Source organism: Epinephelus fuscoguttatus, linkage group LG21 (genome assembly GCF_011397635.1).
Source record: "Epinephelus fuscoguttatus linkage group LG21, E.fuscoguttatus.final_Chr_v1".
NCBI classification, from domain to species: Eukaryota; Metazoa; Chordata; class Actinopteri; order Perciformes; family Serranidae; genus Epinephelus; species Epinephelus fuscoguttatus.
The window spans coordinates 33,455,014-33,472,414 of NC_064772.1; the positions used below are offsets into that span (position 1 = coordinate 33,455,014).

Genomic DNA, 17,401 nt, shown 5'->3' on the forward strand with positions numbered 1-17,401 from the left:
ACTACGTCTACACGGGAAGAATTACACGGATTCACATTTGTACACTTTGTTAAGTGGCAGATTAAAAATTCAGCCAATCTACTTTCTCATTAATCTACTGCATGCTGTCAAACAGCCCTTGGATTTAAAAAAAAGAATCTATAGGTTCTCTAAACGGAGCACTACTTCAGTCAGCATAAATATGTATACATGTGCATTTCATATGTCATCCTATAAAGCTTACAAAGGGTCCTAAAATATAGAATATGGCTATTTTCCCTATTAAAATGATAGTGTTATTAGAGTGTGGGAGATGGTGACCAATGATCCGGCTGAAATGCTCCTATCCAACATGTAGTGAGCACATCCTCTCAGCCAGTCCGTCAGTAAATCATTGACGAGGCGAACGACCACAAACACTACAACTACATGCTGCTTTACAGAGGACCTTCAGTTACACACGTGACCCTTGTTCTGCAACGGTAACGACTCTACAACCTAATCAGAAAGCTTCTAAACACGCTGCTTGCTCTCTCAGACTGAAAGCAGCTTCTTTAAAGTGATCTTAAACGAAAACATTATCACGAATGGTGACGCAGACCGCACAGATCACCAAACTGTATCTAATATTGAAAGTCCAGTATTTGTTGTTGTCAGCTTTCAAAGCCACTCTGTAACTTGTCCTTGTCTCAGGTCCAGCAAACGTCTCTGCACCCAGAGTGCAACATGAAAGACTACGAGGTTCATATCGACAGCACACATTCTTTGCTTATCTTTACACAGTGAGCGCCAGTAACTCGACAACATCAACACAAGAGGGAAAGAATATGAAAATGTAACAGAACATAACGACGTTTTCAGACTTAAATGAACAATATAAAGTGTCTCTATGCTCTATCTTCCACGTGCAGGGGTGCAGTGGCCCGGCGTGGACGCACACTGTGCTTGCTCTCTCGGCCAGTCGACTGATTCAACGCCGTTTCCTTCGTCCTGAGGTCCTTCAAACCATCTGTCAATCACAAGTGGTCCCGCCTTCCAACAACCCCCGCCCTTCACAAAAACCAGATTAGGCTTCTTCCCCCCGAAAATGCCCGGTGACCGGTATCCATGGGAACAGCCCATGTATGCAGGGTGGGGCGTTAAGAGTTTTTTTTTTATTTAAGAGTAGATGGTGATGACTTCACGGCCGCCGCCTCGCACCAGGAGGACCCGGTTCAGACCCTCGAGGAGAACCTCCAGGAACTCCATGTCTGAGAGAAGCAGTCAGGGGATCAAACGTACAGAGACATAAACAGAGAACCACATCACCACACACATTATATCCCCCCACCCTCATTTCTGGATCCCACATCTCAAAGGTTTCGGTTAGATGCCTGAAATAAGGTCTGTCACCAAGCATAGATTTTCACTTTTGTTCTACTACATTAAATCAGTCAGTAAACGTTGCATCTGTGAATACTAGTGATGGCCAAACGAAGCTTCATGAAGCATTCTCTTTATTTTTCTAAGCCCACTAGTTGGCGCTCATGGTTTAAAGAGAGAGGCTCAAAGAATGGCAATTCAGTGGGCTTTCGACCTTTTGTTGAACAAAAAGTGCCATCTAGTGGGCTCAGAAAATAAAGACAACACTTCATGAAGCTTCATTTGGCCATCACTAGTGAATACTTAACCTTTTACTTGTCTTAAAAAATGCGGTTATAAGAAGTGGCTAAATGACACTACAGAGGTTGTCGGGGCCGTTAAATGTCATCGAACACAACCTTAACAGCCTCATTATGGTGGTGACACTGAGGTCATGCCAACATGGTGTCAGCTGTTTATAGCCTAAGGTAGCTTTTTACTTCTGGCGATGGTATTTATACTTAAAATATCATAAAAGCAGTGTTCATTTCTGAACAAACCGTGTAAGTATAAACAACAGAAAATCCAGTGGAAAAATCCTATTGCTTTTTTGTTGAGGGAACCAGGGCGATGATAACTTCCAGCCTGCCCTACCAAAAACCCTGGTCCCTGCGGGGCAACAGCTTTGGACTCTGCTCACTTTCTGTCAGCTACCAAGGAAACTATGCTATACTTTTACAGGGTGTGTTCATTAATCCAATTTGAGGTTCTACGTTAAGTTAGAGCGCTGCTGTTTGAAGACAAACTGAATGGTAGATTCTAGCAGCGCTTCAAATTTCGTGCCAAAGTATGCTCCAGCACTCGGAGTGAGTATTTACAAACGCACATGACAGCAGAGAAGATACCCACACACAGCTAGAAGGCCACAAAAAGGTCAACTAGTTGAGATAGATGCAAAAACAGTCTATTTATTTAAGACATCTATGCACAAAAAGGTGCTCAAAGTGCAGAAAGAGAAAAAAAAGATTAAGACTTGACTACAGTGGCGGTCCAAGCACATGTGGTGCCCTCGGCAAGCCTCCCACGGTATTGGTAAAAAATATTAAAAGACAAACAGTTTTTTTTCTTCCCCCATTTGTGCCACTCCCTATAGATGACATCACCTTTAGCATTTGCCTATACTGCCTACGCCACGGGTTGGCACTGCTCGACTATCGTTGGTGCAGTGTATTTACGAACGCACCCATAGTTTCCTTGTCAGCTGCTGCAGTAACAAACATCCCAACAGGGAACAGAACCAGAACATTTACGTTATAATGGATTTTTTTTTGCCAGCTAGGGGCTGCGGACACATGTTCAGAGCACAACTTCGACATATGATCACCTTTAAAGCTAATAAAGCCAACCTAAAAGCAAACTATTGCTTATTTAAACACTCAGCGGTTACAGAGAAACATTAGCATTCGTTTAGAGTTGTGTTACTGTCCAGCTGATGAACTTAAGTCAAATATTTACTCTCTTGTAGCCCTGTTTTTCGTCACCACCAACTTGCCCCCAGCTGACTGCAGTTTGGGGCTGAGCTGGTAGTATACGGTAGTGATGGCCAAATGAAGCCTCATGAAGCATTTTCTTTATTTTCTGAGCCCACTAGATGGCGCTCATGGTTTAAAGAGAGAGGCTCAAAGAATGGAGATTCAGTGTGCTTTCAACCTTTTGTTGAACAAAAAGCGCCATCTAGTGGGCTCATAAAATAAAGAAAATGCTTCATGAGGCTTCATTTGGCCATCACTGGTATACAGTGGAGTTTGAGAAGATTCATCACTGAAAACAGCTGCTTGATGCTGCTAAAAACGATGAGAGCCGTGAGAGTGAAGCGAAACATCATCCTCACGAGCGATCCCTTTCCCATCATCACACTGTTATAATAAAAGCACAGATTACAGCTGCTTTAAGGATACAGTTTTCATCTCCGCCTCTGTTCCTCGGTGGTCCGGGCATGTTGAGCAGCACCAGGTGAGCTCCCTGCGACTTGTTGACCACCACTTCATTCAGCTTGACAGCTGTGTGCATCCGACGGACATTTGACTGGTTCCTAGTTTGACAGGAAGATCAAAGTGAGAGAGGACAGCATTGAAGCAAACATGGAGAGCTAAACTAAACCCTAAATTTCAGAGCTAAAAACTGTACTGAGGCTGTCACAACTAAACTAGACTTGTGCTGTGCAAGACATTTTCTCTGTATACAAGTGATCTGTTGAGATCTTGTAAGTAATCCAAGAGTCTCACAGCTTAATGCTGGTGTCAAACTACAACAGGCCTTTTTCACAGGAAACATAGTTGACCCATAGATTTGCAAGTTCCATAGGACACAATGATAATAAAGAGGTTTTGAGTGTGTCAGCACTTAAAGGGATAGTTCCGTTTTTGAAGCGGGGTTGTGTGGGGTTATATCCATATACAGTATATTACAAAGAGTAGATGTCAGTCAACACGCTCCCAGTTTGGAGAAGTAGGCTGGAGTCTGACATGGAAGCTAAGCAATGTACTGCTGTAGATAGGGTCCGCAGCAAAACACATTTTAGTCACCTAAAGAAAGTCCCAACTAAAAAAAATCAGTATCGGTTTAAGTGTACGCTATATTGACAGTATTTTCAGTGCTTTACCTTTCTGTCAGACAGCTGGTTACAACGGGACAGCTGTTAACAGCTTCAGTTCCCGTCTATGCTCTCGTCAAAGCCACCAGACTCCATTGACAAAGTGAGTAATTTTACCTCGCTCAACAGGAGAGCTGCTGGTGTACTACTGTTTCAATCAGTTAGTTAGTTCGTGTTTTTGTGTGACTTTGGTGAGTCCAAACTAACTTTTTTTAACACCTAAGTCATGCAATAACACAAACAAATTAATTGCTCGAGAGCAGCAATACACCAGCAGCTCCTATGTTCAGCAATGTTAAATCACTACTTTTGTCAATGGAGTCTGGCATTACAGAGAGCTTTATTTTCCAGCAGGAAATCGCTGTCTGACATTAAACGGTTACTGATTTTTTTTACGTGACTAAAATATACAGTATGTTTTGTTGCTGGCCCCTCCACAACAGTCGATTGCTTAGCTTCCATTTCAGGCTCCAGCCTGCTTCTCCAAACTGGGGGCGTACCGACTGACATCTATTGTATGTAATCTGCTGTCTATGGATAACTACACCATACAACCCCACTTCAAAAAAACAAACAAAACTGAACTGTGCCTTTAACCCTTTTAATTAGTTTGATTTTTTTAAAAGGGACAAAGGCAATGAGCAACGAAATAAAAGACCTAAATTTTAAAATTATTCAAGTATTCAAAAAGAGAAAATTAAAAACAAGAAAATTAGTTGAAAAAAATGAAATAAAGTTACATCAAACAAAAAAGGAAATGACCGATAAATAGTGCTTAAATATTATTATAATTAATATAATTATATAATTACTTTTAAATATAATAATAATTATTATTATAAGTAATAGTAAATTAAATAATTTAATAATAATAAATAATACATTTTTGGGGGCAATTTGTGGGACATTTCTTTACAATTTGCTCATTGCCCTGTTCCCCCATGTTTTTGAAAGAAATCGCACTAATTTCCCGAGGGCTCAATGGTTTAAATACTTGTGAAAGGCACCCGAAGGCAGCACAAGAAAAGTGATGTCGCTCCAGGTTTCCGAGGGTTGAAGTTACTCTGTCTTAAGTCTCTACTTTTTGGTGGTGATAACACTGCTTTGAAAACATGCTGAAATGCAAAAAAAACCCCAAACTATCACATCTTAGGCTGACTGACACCAAACACAATCATTTACTGCTAATAAAAAATGGTGAATTATGCTTATGTTGTCGTTTACTAACTACTAAAACAGATTAGTGTGTAACACACCCTGTAAAGGAAGAGTACGCAGTATAGATTTGGTCAGAGTAGGATAATCACAGGTGTCACTAATGACACTAGCCATGACTGTATTCTATTCAAAAGCAGCTAAATTGTGATCAGCCATGATTTAATCGTGCTTCACCAACTGGACATTTCAAATGTTTTCTGTGGAAAAGGCCTATTGGAGCAACATGGCAGCTCTCCTGAGTATAACAGGAGTGGAAAATCCACTCAAAACTGTGAGGGTTTGAGCCAGCACCTGCTTATACCTTCGTCTTTTAATGAACAAAACCAGTATTTACAGTGGAGCTGGAAACTTCACTGAGAACAGGCTCTGCTTTACAGGTTTATGTGGTTACACAACAAAAAAACTAATGTCACAGGATGTTTTTCTGACTTGCTGATGAATTAAAACATCACTGATACACCTCTGGAGAAAACACGAAATATTGTATAAAATAACATTCTGTCAAGTTGCATTTTAGCATGTTGTTTGTTAGCGTCAAACACAAATGAGTAAACAAGGCAAGGTGAACAGACTGAAGCAACTCCAAATAAAGAGGCAGCATTTTGAGACTAAAGAGACGTGCAGTATTTCACCATGAGGTCCACATGGTGCTCATGACTGTGTAGTTTGTCACAGCTAATTGTACTCATTGAATCCTGTGTATTAAAGGGACAGTTCACATCAGAATCAAAAATACATATTTGTCCTCTTACCTTGTAGTGCTGTTTATCAGTCTAGATAGTTTTAGTGTGAGTTGCAGAGTGTTGGAGATATCAGGTGTAGAGAAGTCTGCCTTCTCTCCAATATAATGGAACTAGATTGTACTCAGCTTGTGGCGCCAAAAAACACGTGACAAACTCAACATCAATGTCTCTTTGCACAAATCATGACCTGGTTACTCAAGATAATCCACAGATCTTGTTGTGAGCAGTTTCATGTAGCAACTATCTTCTTTCTACCAAACAACACTCACCAACTGGAGCTCTGATCAGGTCAAAAGAATCAGGTCCCGCCCTACATGAACCCGCACAGTTTCTGTCCATGCCCGACCTATGGCAGCAGTTTTTGACCCAAAGCCCGATTAAAAACTGAATTTCTGCTGCAAAATAAATGTAGCACATATTATATTTTCTGTATTCAAACATTTAAAAGCTAGAGGATGTGTTTCCTCGCACCACTTCTCCTTCTTTCCTTTTTCAATAGTCTGCCGTCAACAGGTTCGGCAGAGCGATGTGGCGCCCAGATGATGATGATAACTGGTCTCCGCTGCATGTTAGGCACCCACTGCTGGGGAGGCAGAAGGAAACACTGCCAGCCAATCAAGTCACCTTGCAGCCCTTCCTTCCCCCTCTTTCATCTGTTTTCCATCCCTCTCTCACATGTGCTCCCTTTTCCAGTTTTCCAGTATATTACTCAGTTTAGGGCTGGGCGGTATGGCCTAAAATCAATATCACAGTATTATATTGGGGGGATGCGGTGACGGTATGATATCGCAGTATCGCCTTCTCTCTTTTTTTTTTTACACCTTAAATAAAACAATTTAAAAAGCCATACAAGTCTAGGATGGAAACTATTTATTGTCAGAAGTAAAACGGTTGCTAATCCATCTATTACTGTGTATAAAACGTTATATAGTATGTATAAACATTAGAGGAAAGAGGGAGGACCTGCGGCTCCCAGGCCCCCTTCTCCCGTGGGCCTGAGTTTGGGGCAGTCGGCCAGGCCATCTCCATCACGTAGCGAGGGAGGTGCGTGAGGCAGCCTGGCTGGCTGGCTGCCGGGCCCCGTTCTGCCGCCGTAACCAGAGTACTGCAGTATGAAGGTAACCATGAAAGCACTACCGCGGCTCATGTTTACTGCGGAAAGTTACCGTCACCGTGAATACTGCCCAGCCCTAACTCAGTTGTTCTGTCATTTTCCAACTCGTACTCCCATCCTCTTCCTCTCTCTTTCCCTCTTGATTCAGGCTGTTAAAACGCCTGCTATTTACTGCCAGTTGAGTTTAAAAAAAAAAAAACAAAAAAAAAACAACTACAAAATTGGCGAGAAACCAACTCGATTCAAACCAAAATTACAGCCTGGCAGGTCTGGCTGCGCAGAGATCAGAGCTCTACTGCCAACCGTATCACTGCGCAGAAGGAAACATCTACTGCTAGCTCACCTAGCACCACTGAGCTAGCTAACGTTACAGCCCAGCCAAGGAGGACACTATTAATGTTCACTGTCAGGAGCATGAGCCTCTCGTCCATGAGTAGATGCACGCTTCCTTCTGCACAGTGATATGGTTGGTGGGTGTGAAAATAGTTCCTACATGAAACTGCTCACGACAAGGTCTGTGGATTATCTTGAGTAACAAGGTCATGACTTCTGGAAAGAGACATTGCTGTTGAGTTTTTCAAATGTATTTTTTATTTATTTTTTTCTTTCAGCACCACAAGCTGAGTGACATCTGCTTCCTTTATATTGGAGAGCTGCAACTCTGCAACTCACTAAAACTGTGAACTGTCGCTTTAATAGTTACAACTCTTCCAGCTCTGTCTCTTTAAATGTTGCCTCTTTATCGTCATCCTCACAATGATTTATCACAAAGCAATTAAAGCACACGATGTCAACTGCCAGAAGCAAAATCACATTAAGGAAAAAACAAGACACTTTCACAAAGTTCTGCTTTCCATTACACTGAAAAACAAAAACATTTAGAATTTCATGTCATGCTCAAAAGTTTTATTTAAAAATATTTGTTAATCATTTTAAAAAAGGTCAATGGAAAGCACAAAGTTGCTCATGCAGACAAATCTTCAACATTACATGCAAATTAAACCAATGAAGGCTTTCCAACCAACGGACTGTTAGAACAGGAAGTCCATGCAAATTAGGACACACAAACAAGGATGCAGACACACACACACACACACTGAGGTGCGCGCATATGAGCTGGAGGACACTGAGCAAAGCTACAGTCACCACAGCAGCAGCACACACACATGCAGCCTAGAGCAAAAAGAATGCCACTTACAGACTCTCCCACTCTCTAGAAGGAAGAAAATGGGACAGAACAACAGAGACAGGCTTAGATGCTTCCTACATCAGCTCTCTCCACCACACTGCATGCTTCCAACTGTCCCAAATGGCTCACTGGGACACCCGAAGGTGACCCACGAAGACCCCAGAAGGTGAAGTGATGTGTATGGCGAGGCTTTGTGAAAAAGAAGCCTCTGTTTCTTCCTGTATCCGGTGAGACTTTACGACAACTGATTTGAAAGACAAACTTTACAGGCCAATAAAAGTGGACTGGGCCACACCTGATTAAGTCCACACACTGATCTTATGGACAGTATGGGATGAGACGGCGTTAATGGTCTGCGTGTTCTGGCCATGCACTAAGACTGAAATGGCTGGACGTGTACACACATGCGCACACACACCAAATGCAGCCTGAATGCACACGCCATGCAGAGAGTCCTCCCGTTTCACCCTGCCAGGCTTCGTCGCTACGGCTACATCTACACATGCTGTCCTCCTGCACTGAGGCTTTGGCACCATCCTGAAGTGTCGTCAGTGCTGAGGTTTACTCTTCTAATACTTTCTGACGCTTAAAACTTGCTGTTCAAAATGGTGCAAATGTCTCTCACAAGGCACATGCATAACACTATTCACAGTATGTTTCAGTAGCATATACAGAAGACTTGACACTCAAAATTTCAAACAAACAAATACTCACGGCTTCATGTTGAACAGGTCGCGCACAGCCACGTTGGCGTTGCACTCTCGGTTGCGATTACGCTCCGAGAAGAGCTTGTCCTTGGTCCAAGTCATGTGGACCCGATCGGGCCCGGTGTCGGCCTTGTCGTTTATCGTGGCGTGAGACGCTGTGTTTCTGTCATGGATGAGCTGGGCCTGGAGGGGAGTGAGAGAGAAGGGGGAGGAAGTTATTGACCGGGAGATATTTCAGGGGAGAGGCGAAATAAAAGACAACGACCAGAATGGATGTAGAGGTTTAAACAAGGAGAGGTGGTATGTGGATAAGAGGATGACAAGGTTGTTGTCCAACTTTATCTAAGAAAGACAAAAGAAAGGAATCAAAGGTAGAAGTGAATAAATAGTGCACAAAGTGAGAAATCAAACATGGGGCAAAGGAAGACGGAAACCAACAACTTTTGTTCTACAAGTCGGTGAAACCATGCCAGAGAAAAAGAGAATAATACAAACCTGTTCGACATTTCCAAAAACACACATGGACCATACTGAATACACATCACAAGACAGTGTTTGTCTGTGCAGAATTAAGGTCCCAGTGAGGGTTAAAACACGACATTTATGGGTGACTAACAAGACCAGAGCAGCGGTGGTGGAGATGAACCAGGCTGGCAGAGTACGAGTAAGTAAGGAAGGTGCAGTATGACGATATCCAAGTGTTTAGATTGAATACAAAGCTTCCAAAGTATATTACACATGCACAAATATGTTACTGAAACACTTCTAACGCTGGTCTATAAGCCTATACAGCAGATCATACAGCACAGCAGTAGCTAGCAGAGTCAGATTAACATACACAGAGGTGAAGCACAGCTGGAGCCACGCTGCAGTTCACATAATCTGGTGTACGACGCTCATTATAATAAAGTATAATCTGCTTTTATTATATTTGACAACTTGTTTCACTTCTGTTTCAGTGTCTGTGCTCCAGAGAACAAAGTCAGCAGTTATGTAAGCTCAGCCGATGACAAATAATAACATTAAATTATGGGTTTATTACTAGTATCTGTCATCATAAAGATACGGCTTATGGCCTCGGTGCTGCTTGGTGCCCGTTCATATTTCATAAATGCAGAACATATCGTCTTAAAACAAAGGCAGGCTGACTATGTGACATATTTACAGCCTACTGATTATTGCCATTAAATACATTTAGAAGGGAGAAAGTGTGGTGAATAACATGCACATTATTTTCTGAATGGTGGGTGTTCAGTTTCTGGAGCATAATCCTTTTACCTGTTTTGTTTTTGACCACTAGCTGTGATCGTTACTGCACAGAATGGAGGGTGGGAGATGACTGGGGTTACACGAAAATGATTAAAGAGAGTGCAGTATTGTCAGGTCAGAATGGGGAGTAAAAACGACAGGCAGGCTGGACAGTAGCTCTGTCAGAATATAATGCTGCTCAATCATGAGCGTATCCTCTGAGCAGCGGCCATTTTCAGAAACATGTCAGACTCTTCCAGCTGAGATGTAGATGGTGCAAATTAAGATATCAAGTATCAAATTCTGAGGTTTCTGAGACAACACTGTCCTCTCTCTCTGCTCACATTTTTGGGGGAGGTGGGGATGAGGTGGGATTATGGAGGCACTGGGAAGTCAGGCAGCGGTTTCAAGATGCAACGGGCTGGTGTTCACAAAGTAGCTCTCTGGACTCGTGGTTTTATCGTCAGATGTACAAGATGGATGCCATCTGTAATCAGGAACAAGTTACCAAAAGGGCGAATGGCACTTTTCAGACAATGCTAGAGTAACAAACTTGTTCTGGGCTGACTAGGACTTCACTCTGGTGCGTTTTATGTAGACTGGTAAACTGGGTTTGGCTGGCTGAAGCTGCTGTGGAGCATTTGGTTTAAAAGAAGCATGATGTGGAGCAACTAAAGTGACTCTGACTCTTTCTCTGTGAGGATTTGTAATAAAAAAAATAGTGCCAACATTCACAACTGTACAAATGCTTGAGGGACCTTGGTAAGGACCTCTTATAAAATCATCTGTGAGTTTTTTACTTAACAAAACACATCTCAATTAGCACTACGACTGTCTGAGTATGATGACACTTCCATTTCATAGGTCAGTCTTTATATAATTCAATAACTATACACACATTTTGACTGATAATTCATGTTCTATGGCATGACTAACTTTAAAACATGGCAGTATCACTACTTCTCCACCCTTCCTTCCTGTTCTCTACACTGCATACTCATCGCAGTCTGACATCCATGCTAGAGTGTTTGGTGTATGACTTAGTATGGGAGTAAAATCAGATTTTCTTCGTCCAGATTTTAAACCATATCGATGATAAACTGTAGCCAAAGATCCAGCTTTGTGAAGACAGCTTTGTGTTTCTAACAGTGAGAGACAGTGGGGTTGACAACATCGGCTACCTCGTCTTCCTGATTGTCCTCCACCGTTGAGGACTGCCGGCTGAGGTTGGTGCCCTCAGCGGCGCCCTGGTTCTTCCTCCGGATTGAACTACGTGATTCGTCAGTGATACTCTGAATCTGAGCGATGTGGGGTGGCCCAGAGCGGCGATGGCAGATGAACAAGGAAAGGGCCAATTGTCATGTAACGTAGTGGCAGGCCACACTTACTAAAACACTGTAGTTACAGACTGAATAATCTGACCTACACTACCAGGGAGCAAAATGCAAACAACATTCAGTAACAACCATCTTCTTACAGATCTTATGAGCTTATTTCATTAGTATCTGATCTAAGACACAGCAGAAAAAGACTGCATTCACTTGTGTTTACTTTGAATGCAGCTACAGAGACAAAGAGACTGTGAGTGCAGGGTCGTGCTCAGGTGAGATAAGGTGTACATTACCTCTCTCTCCCTCTCAGTCCTGGAAAGATGCATCTGTTTCAGCATCTGAGACCTCTGCTCCATCACCAGCGTCTTCTCATAGGTGAAGGCCGAGATGTCGTTATCATGCTGCGCAGGAGAGGAGACAAACACTGTCGTCAGTACGATGTGGAGCAGCAGGAAACAGCCACCACGAAACCTCTGAGTAAGGCTTGTGACACATGAAGCCACAGTATCAGGGAGCTACCAGTCTTATTAAATTAAGGATTTAATTCTGTGCTATGTTGTTAAATAAAGTCTCACCATCTCCACTACTTCCACCTCTGCATCGAGTCGCAGGTGGTAAAGGAACATCTGGAGATCCTTCTTCATTTGGATGCTGTTGTCGTCCATCTGGGCCACGGTGAAGATGCGCATCTTACACTTCCTCCACACCTGGTGTAGGAAAGACACTGTTAATATACGAGAAGGTGGAATGGAAAACAAGACTGTCAGTAGACAGAGGTAGATGGATGTATTAGTGAGACGATGAAGGACCAAAGGGAAGTGGAGGAGGAAAAAAAAGATGTGACAACCCAACCCTAGACGTGCGCACACCAACCTTGTGCTGTCGCAGCAGGAAGGGCAGCAGCATCAGCATGCCTCCATCGTGCACCACCCACCACACGTCGATGGTGCCCTCCCCCAGACGGTCCTGGTTGGTGGGGAAACTGTCCACATTCTTAGCCACGAGCAGGGCCTGATGGGCCGCTGTGGTCTCCCGCACCGTCTCTGGATGGAGTCACAGAGAAAGACAGTTATTGTTATCTCAGTGGAAAGATCGGAGGATGTATTACCGTTAATTCTCTTCCGATTCAGCTGTAATTTTCTGTAAGTGTCCATATCTGATCATGCATTTCTGCGCCTACAATTGTACTCCAGTTTACTGTGAACTGTCTCCTGCTCTGTACCTATGAAGTTCTTCCACGACTGCGGGTCATTGGACTGCCTCCAGGTCCCGGGCCAGGCCATTAGGACTGTGTTGTGCTTCATGCCTCCCAGCCCTGCAGACTGGATGAGGTGGGACATGCCGTCTCGGAGGTTTGAGGACACCACGACGTGGCAGAAACCCTTCGTCCGCTCTGCTGACATGGCGGACTTGATGTTCTGGATCGAGGAAGACAGAAGAACAGCAAACATAATGTATGTCTAACACTGATGCAACACTGTCTCTTGAGAGAAACATGTTTAATTAAGATCGTACTGATCTTTGACTGCACTCCATTTCCATCTATCCAGGACAATTCATTACAGTGGGTCCAAACAATGCCCATTAATACAGCAGTGTGTGTTACCTGGAATTGAGCCTCTGCACATGATGGCTTTCATAGAAAATTAATCCACTGATTAAAAATGCTTCTGAGGACCCAGTCAAATTAGGTTGCCAAAAAAAAAGTGTCAAGTGACTTCCTGAGTGTGGCCAGCAGGTGGCAGAGTTCAGCTGCAGTTTGGTTGTAAAATGCTCACTAACTCCTGACTGACACAACAGATTTACTCGTGGGCCCAGTGGTGCATTTTAAACACTGCCTAAAAAGAAATATTTTATTGGCAATAGATGGACATAATTTAAGAATAAAACACATCTGATGTTTTGTGAAACCTGAAATCCTTTTTTGTTTTAGTAGAACAGAGTTGAATGTACGCATTTCCAACATACCTGCTCAGCACACCTGGCCTCTGAGTCTTTGGTGAGATAGGTCCCCTCTAAAACATTCCCCACTATCGTGAGGCCTTTCCCCGCCTTCAGCTGAGTGGTGAAGGACAGCAGACGAGGGTGTTTGACTCCTTGGTCCGAGTCAACGTTCAGCAGCACCAGCAACTGAGGCCTGTGGGGGGAAAAAGTCACATTTGAGTGCTTTGCAAAGTGGTTAGAGACCACTCAGAGTTCATGAGCGGCAACAAACATTTTTGTGTTAAAACAAACTGGATGGTGACCTTACAATCCTACAGTACATGTGTTTGGAAGACATAAAGGAAGAAACAGTTGCCTTCTGTATCATTGGTAACACGACATCCCTGAGAGGGGTATCCACACTCAACACGCCAACAAAGCAAATGATACTTGTTTGTTTTTCGGACAGGCAGTCTGCAAGGTCAGCCAGTGTGAGCCTCTGTACAGTACGAAGGCTCATCGACCTCCGCTGTCAGATTAGGTAGAGGACCAAGAGATTAATCAAATTCACCCTCTGTGTCTATTTCTGTCTCGCTTCTGTCCACCGCGACAGTGACAGGTGGCACGATGTCAAACTATGACCACATCCATATGAAACACACACACACACACACACACACACACACACACACACACACACAGTGCCGTACCTCCAGTTCTTAGTGTGTGGTGGGGCATCCTCAAGGCGAATGAGGGCGTAGCGTGCTGCATTTAGAGACAGGCCACGGATGCCGTCTCCCCACTCCTTCTCTGCCCTGAAGCCAACAGATGATTTATCAGAAATTATTCACATTAACAAGAAGCAACAAAACAGTGATAAAAACAAACACCAGAGGACAGATCTCAACAGTCTGACACTGTCATCACAACTGTTTGGTTTGTTTTAGTCGAGTTCCTTCAGATCTGGGAGAACATTTTCTGCTTCACCAAACAATACGGCTGGGCTGTACCAACAATAATTGATTAAATCTGAGATAAATTCTAATCTGAGGCTTCAGCAAAACTGAACTAAAATGAGTAAATCTAGATTTAAAATAAAGCAGAGCTCTGTTACACAGTTAAAAATTAATATCTGTTCAGTAAATCTGAGTTTATTGATGGAAACCAGCATTAAATAGACTTAAATCAGTATGGAGATGTCAAATCTTGTTCAGCTCCATTGGAGTTTCCATGCTGAACTAGTATCTTAAGAGAATATCAGCAACACCATAAAACTGTCCCTTAACTTTATTCAAGAAACTTGATTTTTCTTTCTTGCTTAATCCATCTCATAAAGGCAGCCATTTTAAAGTTAAACCTCCTTGAGTGTAAGTCAGTTAATACTGTATCACATTTTTAATTTGATTGAATTACATTTAATTTAAGTTTAAATTAAAAACTAGACTGACATTTACAAAAAGGTTTAATTTAATCTTTCTGAAGTTTAAGATAGTTTTAAAGTTTAAATTTAACGTAATTTAAATTTAAACTATGATTTAATGGAGTTTAAAAAGTAATCTTAGCTGGTGCACCCCATACTATATAAAAAGAAAGATGTTTATATAAATACCTTTTTGTTACGCTCAGCAATTAGAGAGGTATCACTAAGTTAAATTTAGTGCATTTTAAGGTCTTTTCAAGATAATTTCTAACCACAATTAAGACTGATTTTTGGACAAATCATCATTGTTTTATTCAAGCACTGCAGGTATTTATAAAGGTGTATATGTGTAGTATATATGTGGTCCTGAGCATAAGTAGGTTTTATATAGGAACATAGTTATTAGATTAAGTTAAGGTCATCTACATTTTACCAACAGCTAAGTGCAAGTGTGAGGTTCAGTGGTGGGTTTAAAGATTTGTAACTTCAGAAACGTGGACTTAGACACACAGAAGAGCTCGACTCAAGATGGATAAATTAAATCAAATATTTGAGGCAATGAAGACCTCACACAGTCAAATCTAAGACTTTTTAAGACCTTTTAAGGACCTGCAGAAACTCTGAATATCTTACTCTGTAGGATTACACTGTCCTAACAAGCTGAGAAAAACTGTATAACACTTGTTTTAAAATGAGGGGGATGATCCTAAGCTGATCTAAAAATAAAGGGAATTTTCTTGAGTCTGTTTATTTTTTTCCTCGACAGTAGCTTAAGTATTATATTCTGCATTTAACGCTGTAGTTCCTACCGTAGTAGTAGTAGTTCAAATGACTGATGATTGGCTCAGAGAAATTGAGAAAAAGCAAATAGTAGGTGCTGTTATGCTTGACTTTACAGCTGCATTTGATGTTATTGATCAAACAATATGATTAGAAAAATTTAATTGTTATGGCTACTCCCTGTCTGCATTATTATGGATGGAAAGCTACCTAAAAAATAGGTCACAGACTGTCTTCTTTAATGGAAGTTTTTCCGAGGTTAAGTCTGTGAACTGGGGGGTGCCACAGGGAAGTTGCCTTGGACCGTTGCTGTACACTATTTTTACAAATGAATTGCCTCTTGTTTTACAACAAGCCAACATCTCCATGTATGCCGATGATTCGGCCGTATATGTGTCGGCAAACACAGCTGGAGAGTTAAACACAGTTTTAAATTCTGAGTTGCATTCTGTGGTTGACTGGATAAAGAAAAATAGATTGGTATTGAATGTTTCCAAGACAAACAGTATTATTTTTGGCTCAAAATATACGCTTAATTTTAAACCAATGTTAAATATTTATATAAATGATGTGCCTATTATTGAAGTTCAGGAAATAAAGCTCCTTGGAGTCATTATAGACAACAGACTGTCATGGTCAAAACACATCAATAAGACAGTTGCAAAGATGGGAACAGGCATTTCTGCTGTTAAAAGGTGTACAAAACGGCTAACAAATAGTTCAAAAAAGCAGATAATTCAAGCATTAATATTGTCGCATATCCTGTAGTATGGTCAAATGCAACGAGATAAAATAAAGAAACGGTATATATATATATATATAAATGGTACAAAATAGAGCAGCCCGTGTTGTGTTAAAGTGTGATTTTAGAACAAATGTTGCTGTAATGCACAAAGTCCTCAGTTGGTTAGTGGTTAAAAACAGACTTCTCTATTCTCTTCTGGTATTTTTCAGAAATATTTTTGTTACAAAAACTCCATCTGTATTATATAACAACTTAACCTTAAGCTCAGAGAGACACAATTACACAACCAGGCAAGCAACAGGAGGAAATTTTACACTACCCAGAGCAAGAACCAATGCAATAAAACGGACAATAATGTACCGTGCAATACAAGAATGGAACTCTATACCAAGTCATGTCAAGCAAGAGAACAGCAAAATCAGGTTTATTAAAACAGTATCTTTTAATAAAGAATACTTCATAAATGATTTTAATAGTTTATGGTAAACTGCTGGGTAGTGAAAGCTTGTGTCTGACTTGCCATTGATATGTATGCGTGTGAGAGTGCTGGATGCATGCAATGGTATGGGATTTCTTGCCTTTGAGATAAGGACTGGTGTTGGCTGTATGCATGTGCAAAAGCGAGCAAGTGTTATATCAATGAGAAATCAATTGGAAAATTATTGTGTCTCTCATGAGGGAATATGGGATGTCACTCTTACCTTTCTGTGGATAGTAAAGACATTTCGTAGATTATGTATTGGTTATGTACATTCTTATATCTGTCATGAAGTGAAACTCAAACTTGGGAGCTTGTCCTGTCTGTATTTTGTGGTCTGATGTTTGTTTGCTTATTTGTAATGGTTTTCTTTTGTTTCTGTGGCGTCATGTGATGTTATGTTGTATGTTGTATGTTGTATGTACACTGACAAAAATGTATATGTGTGATGGCTGTGGACCCCAGGAAGAACAGCCTGGTGCTAATGGGGATCCAAATAAACCTTAAACCTTACCGAATAAAAGTTCACATT

General features: G+C 41.6%; 1 protein-coding gene across 4 annotated transcripts in view; it reads right to left on the reverse strand.

Annotated features, from left to right (window-relative positions):
- Positions 1–425: 425 nt before the first annotated feature.
- The window catches only part of slc12a7b (solute carrier family 12 member 7b), an 89,513-nt gene continuing 72,537 nt past the window's right edge, over positions 426–17,401 (reverse strand). For 2 of the 4 annotated variants that reach the window (XM_049565490.1, XM_049565492.1), the window contains exons 16-25: positions 14,157–14,261; positions 13,492–13,660; positions 12,746–12,941; positions 12,397–12,566; positions 12,099–12,230; positions 11,817–11,924; positions 8,952–9,127; positions 8,247–8,261; positions 3,279–3,412; positions 426–1,229 (exon numbers count right to left, since the gene is read on the reverse strand). In XM_049565490.1, the coding sequence (XP_049421447.1) occupies positions 1,138–1,229; positions 3,279–3,412; positions 8,247–8,261; positions 8,952–9,127; positions 11,817–11,924; positions 12,099–12,230; positions 12,397–12,566; positions 12,746–12,941; positions 13,492–13,660; positions 14,157–14,261 (1,297 nt within the window). In that variant the 3' untranslated portion in view covers positions 426–1,137. Of the gene's footprint in view, positions 1,230–3,278; positions 3,413–8,246; positions 8,262–8,951; positions 9,128–11,373; positions 11,491–11,816; positions 11,925–12,098; positions 12,231–12,396; positions 12,567–12,745; positions 12,942–13,491; positions 13,661–14,156; positions 14,262–17,401 lie in introns of all 4 variants that reach the window. The other 2 variants (XM_049565493.1, XM_049565491.1) reach the window with 2 other exon arrangements.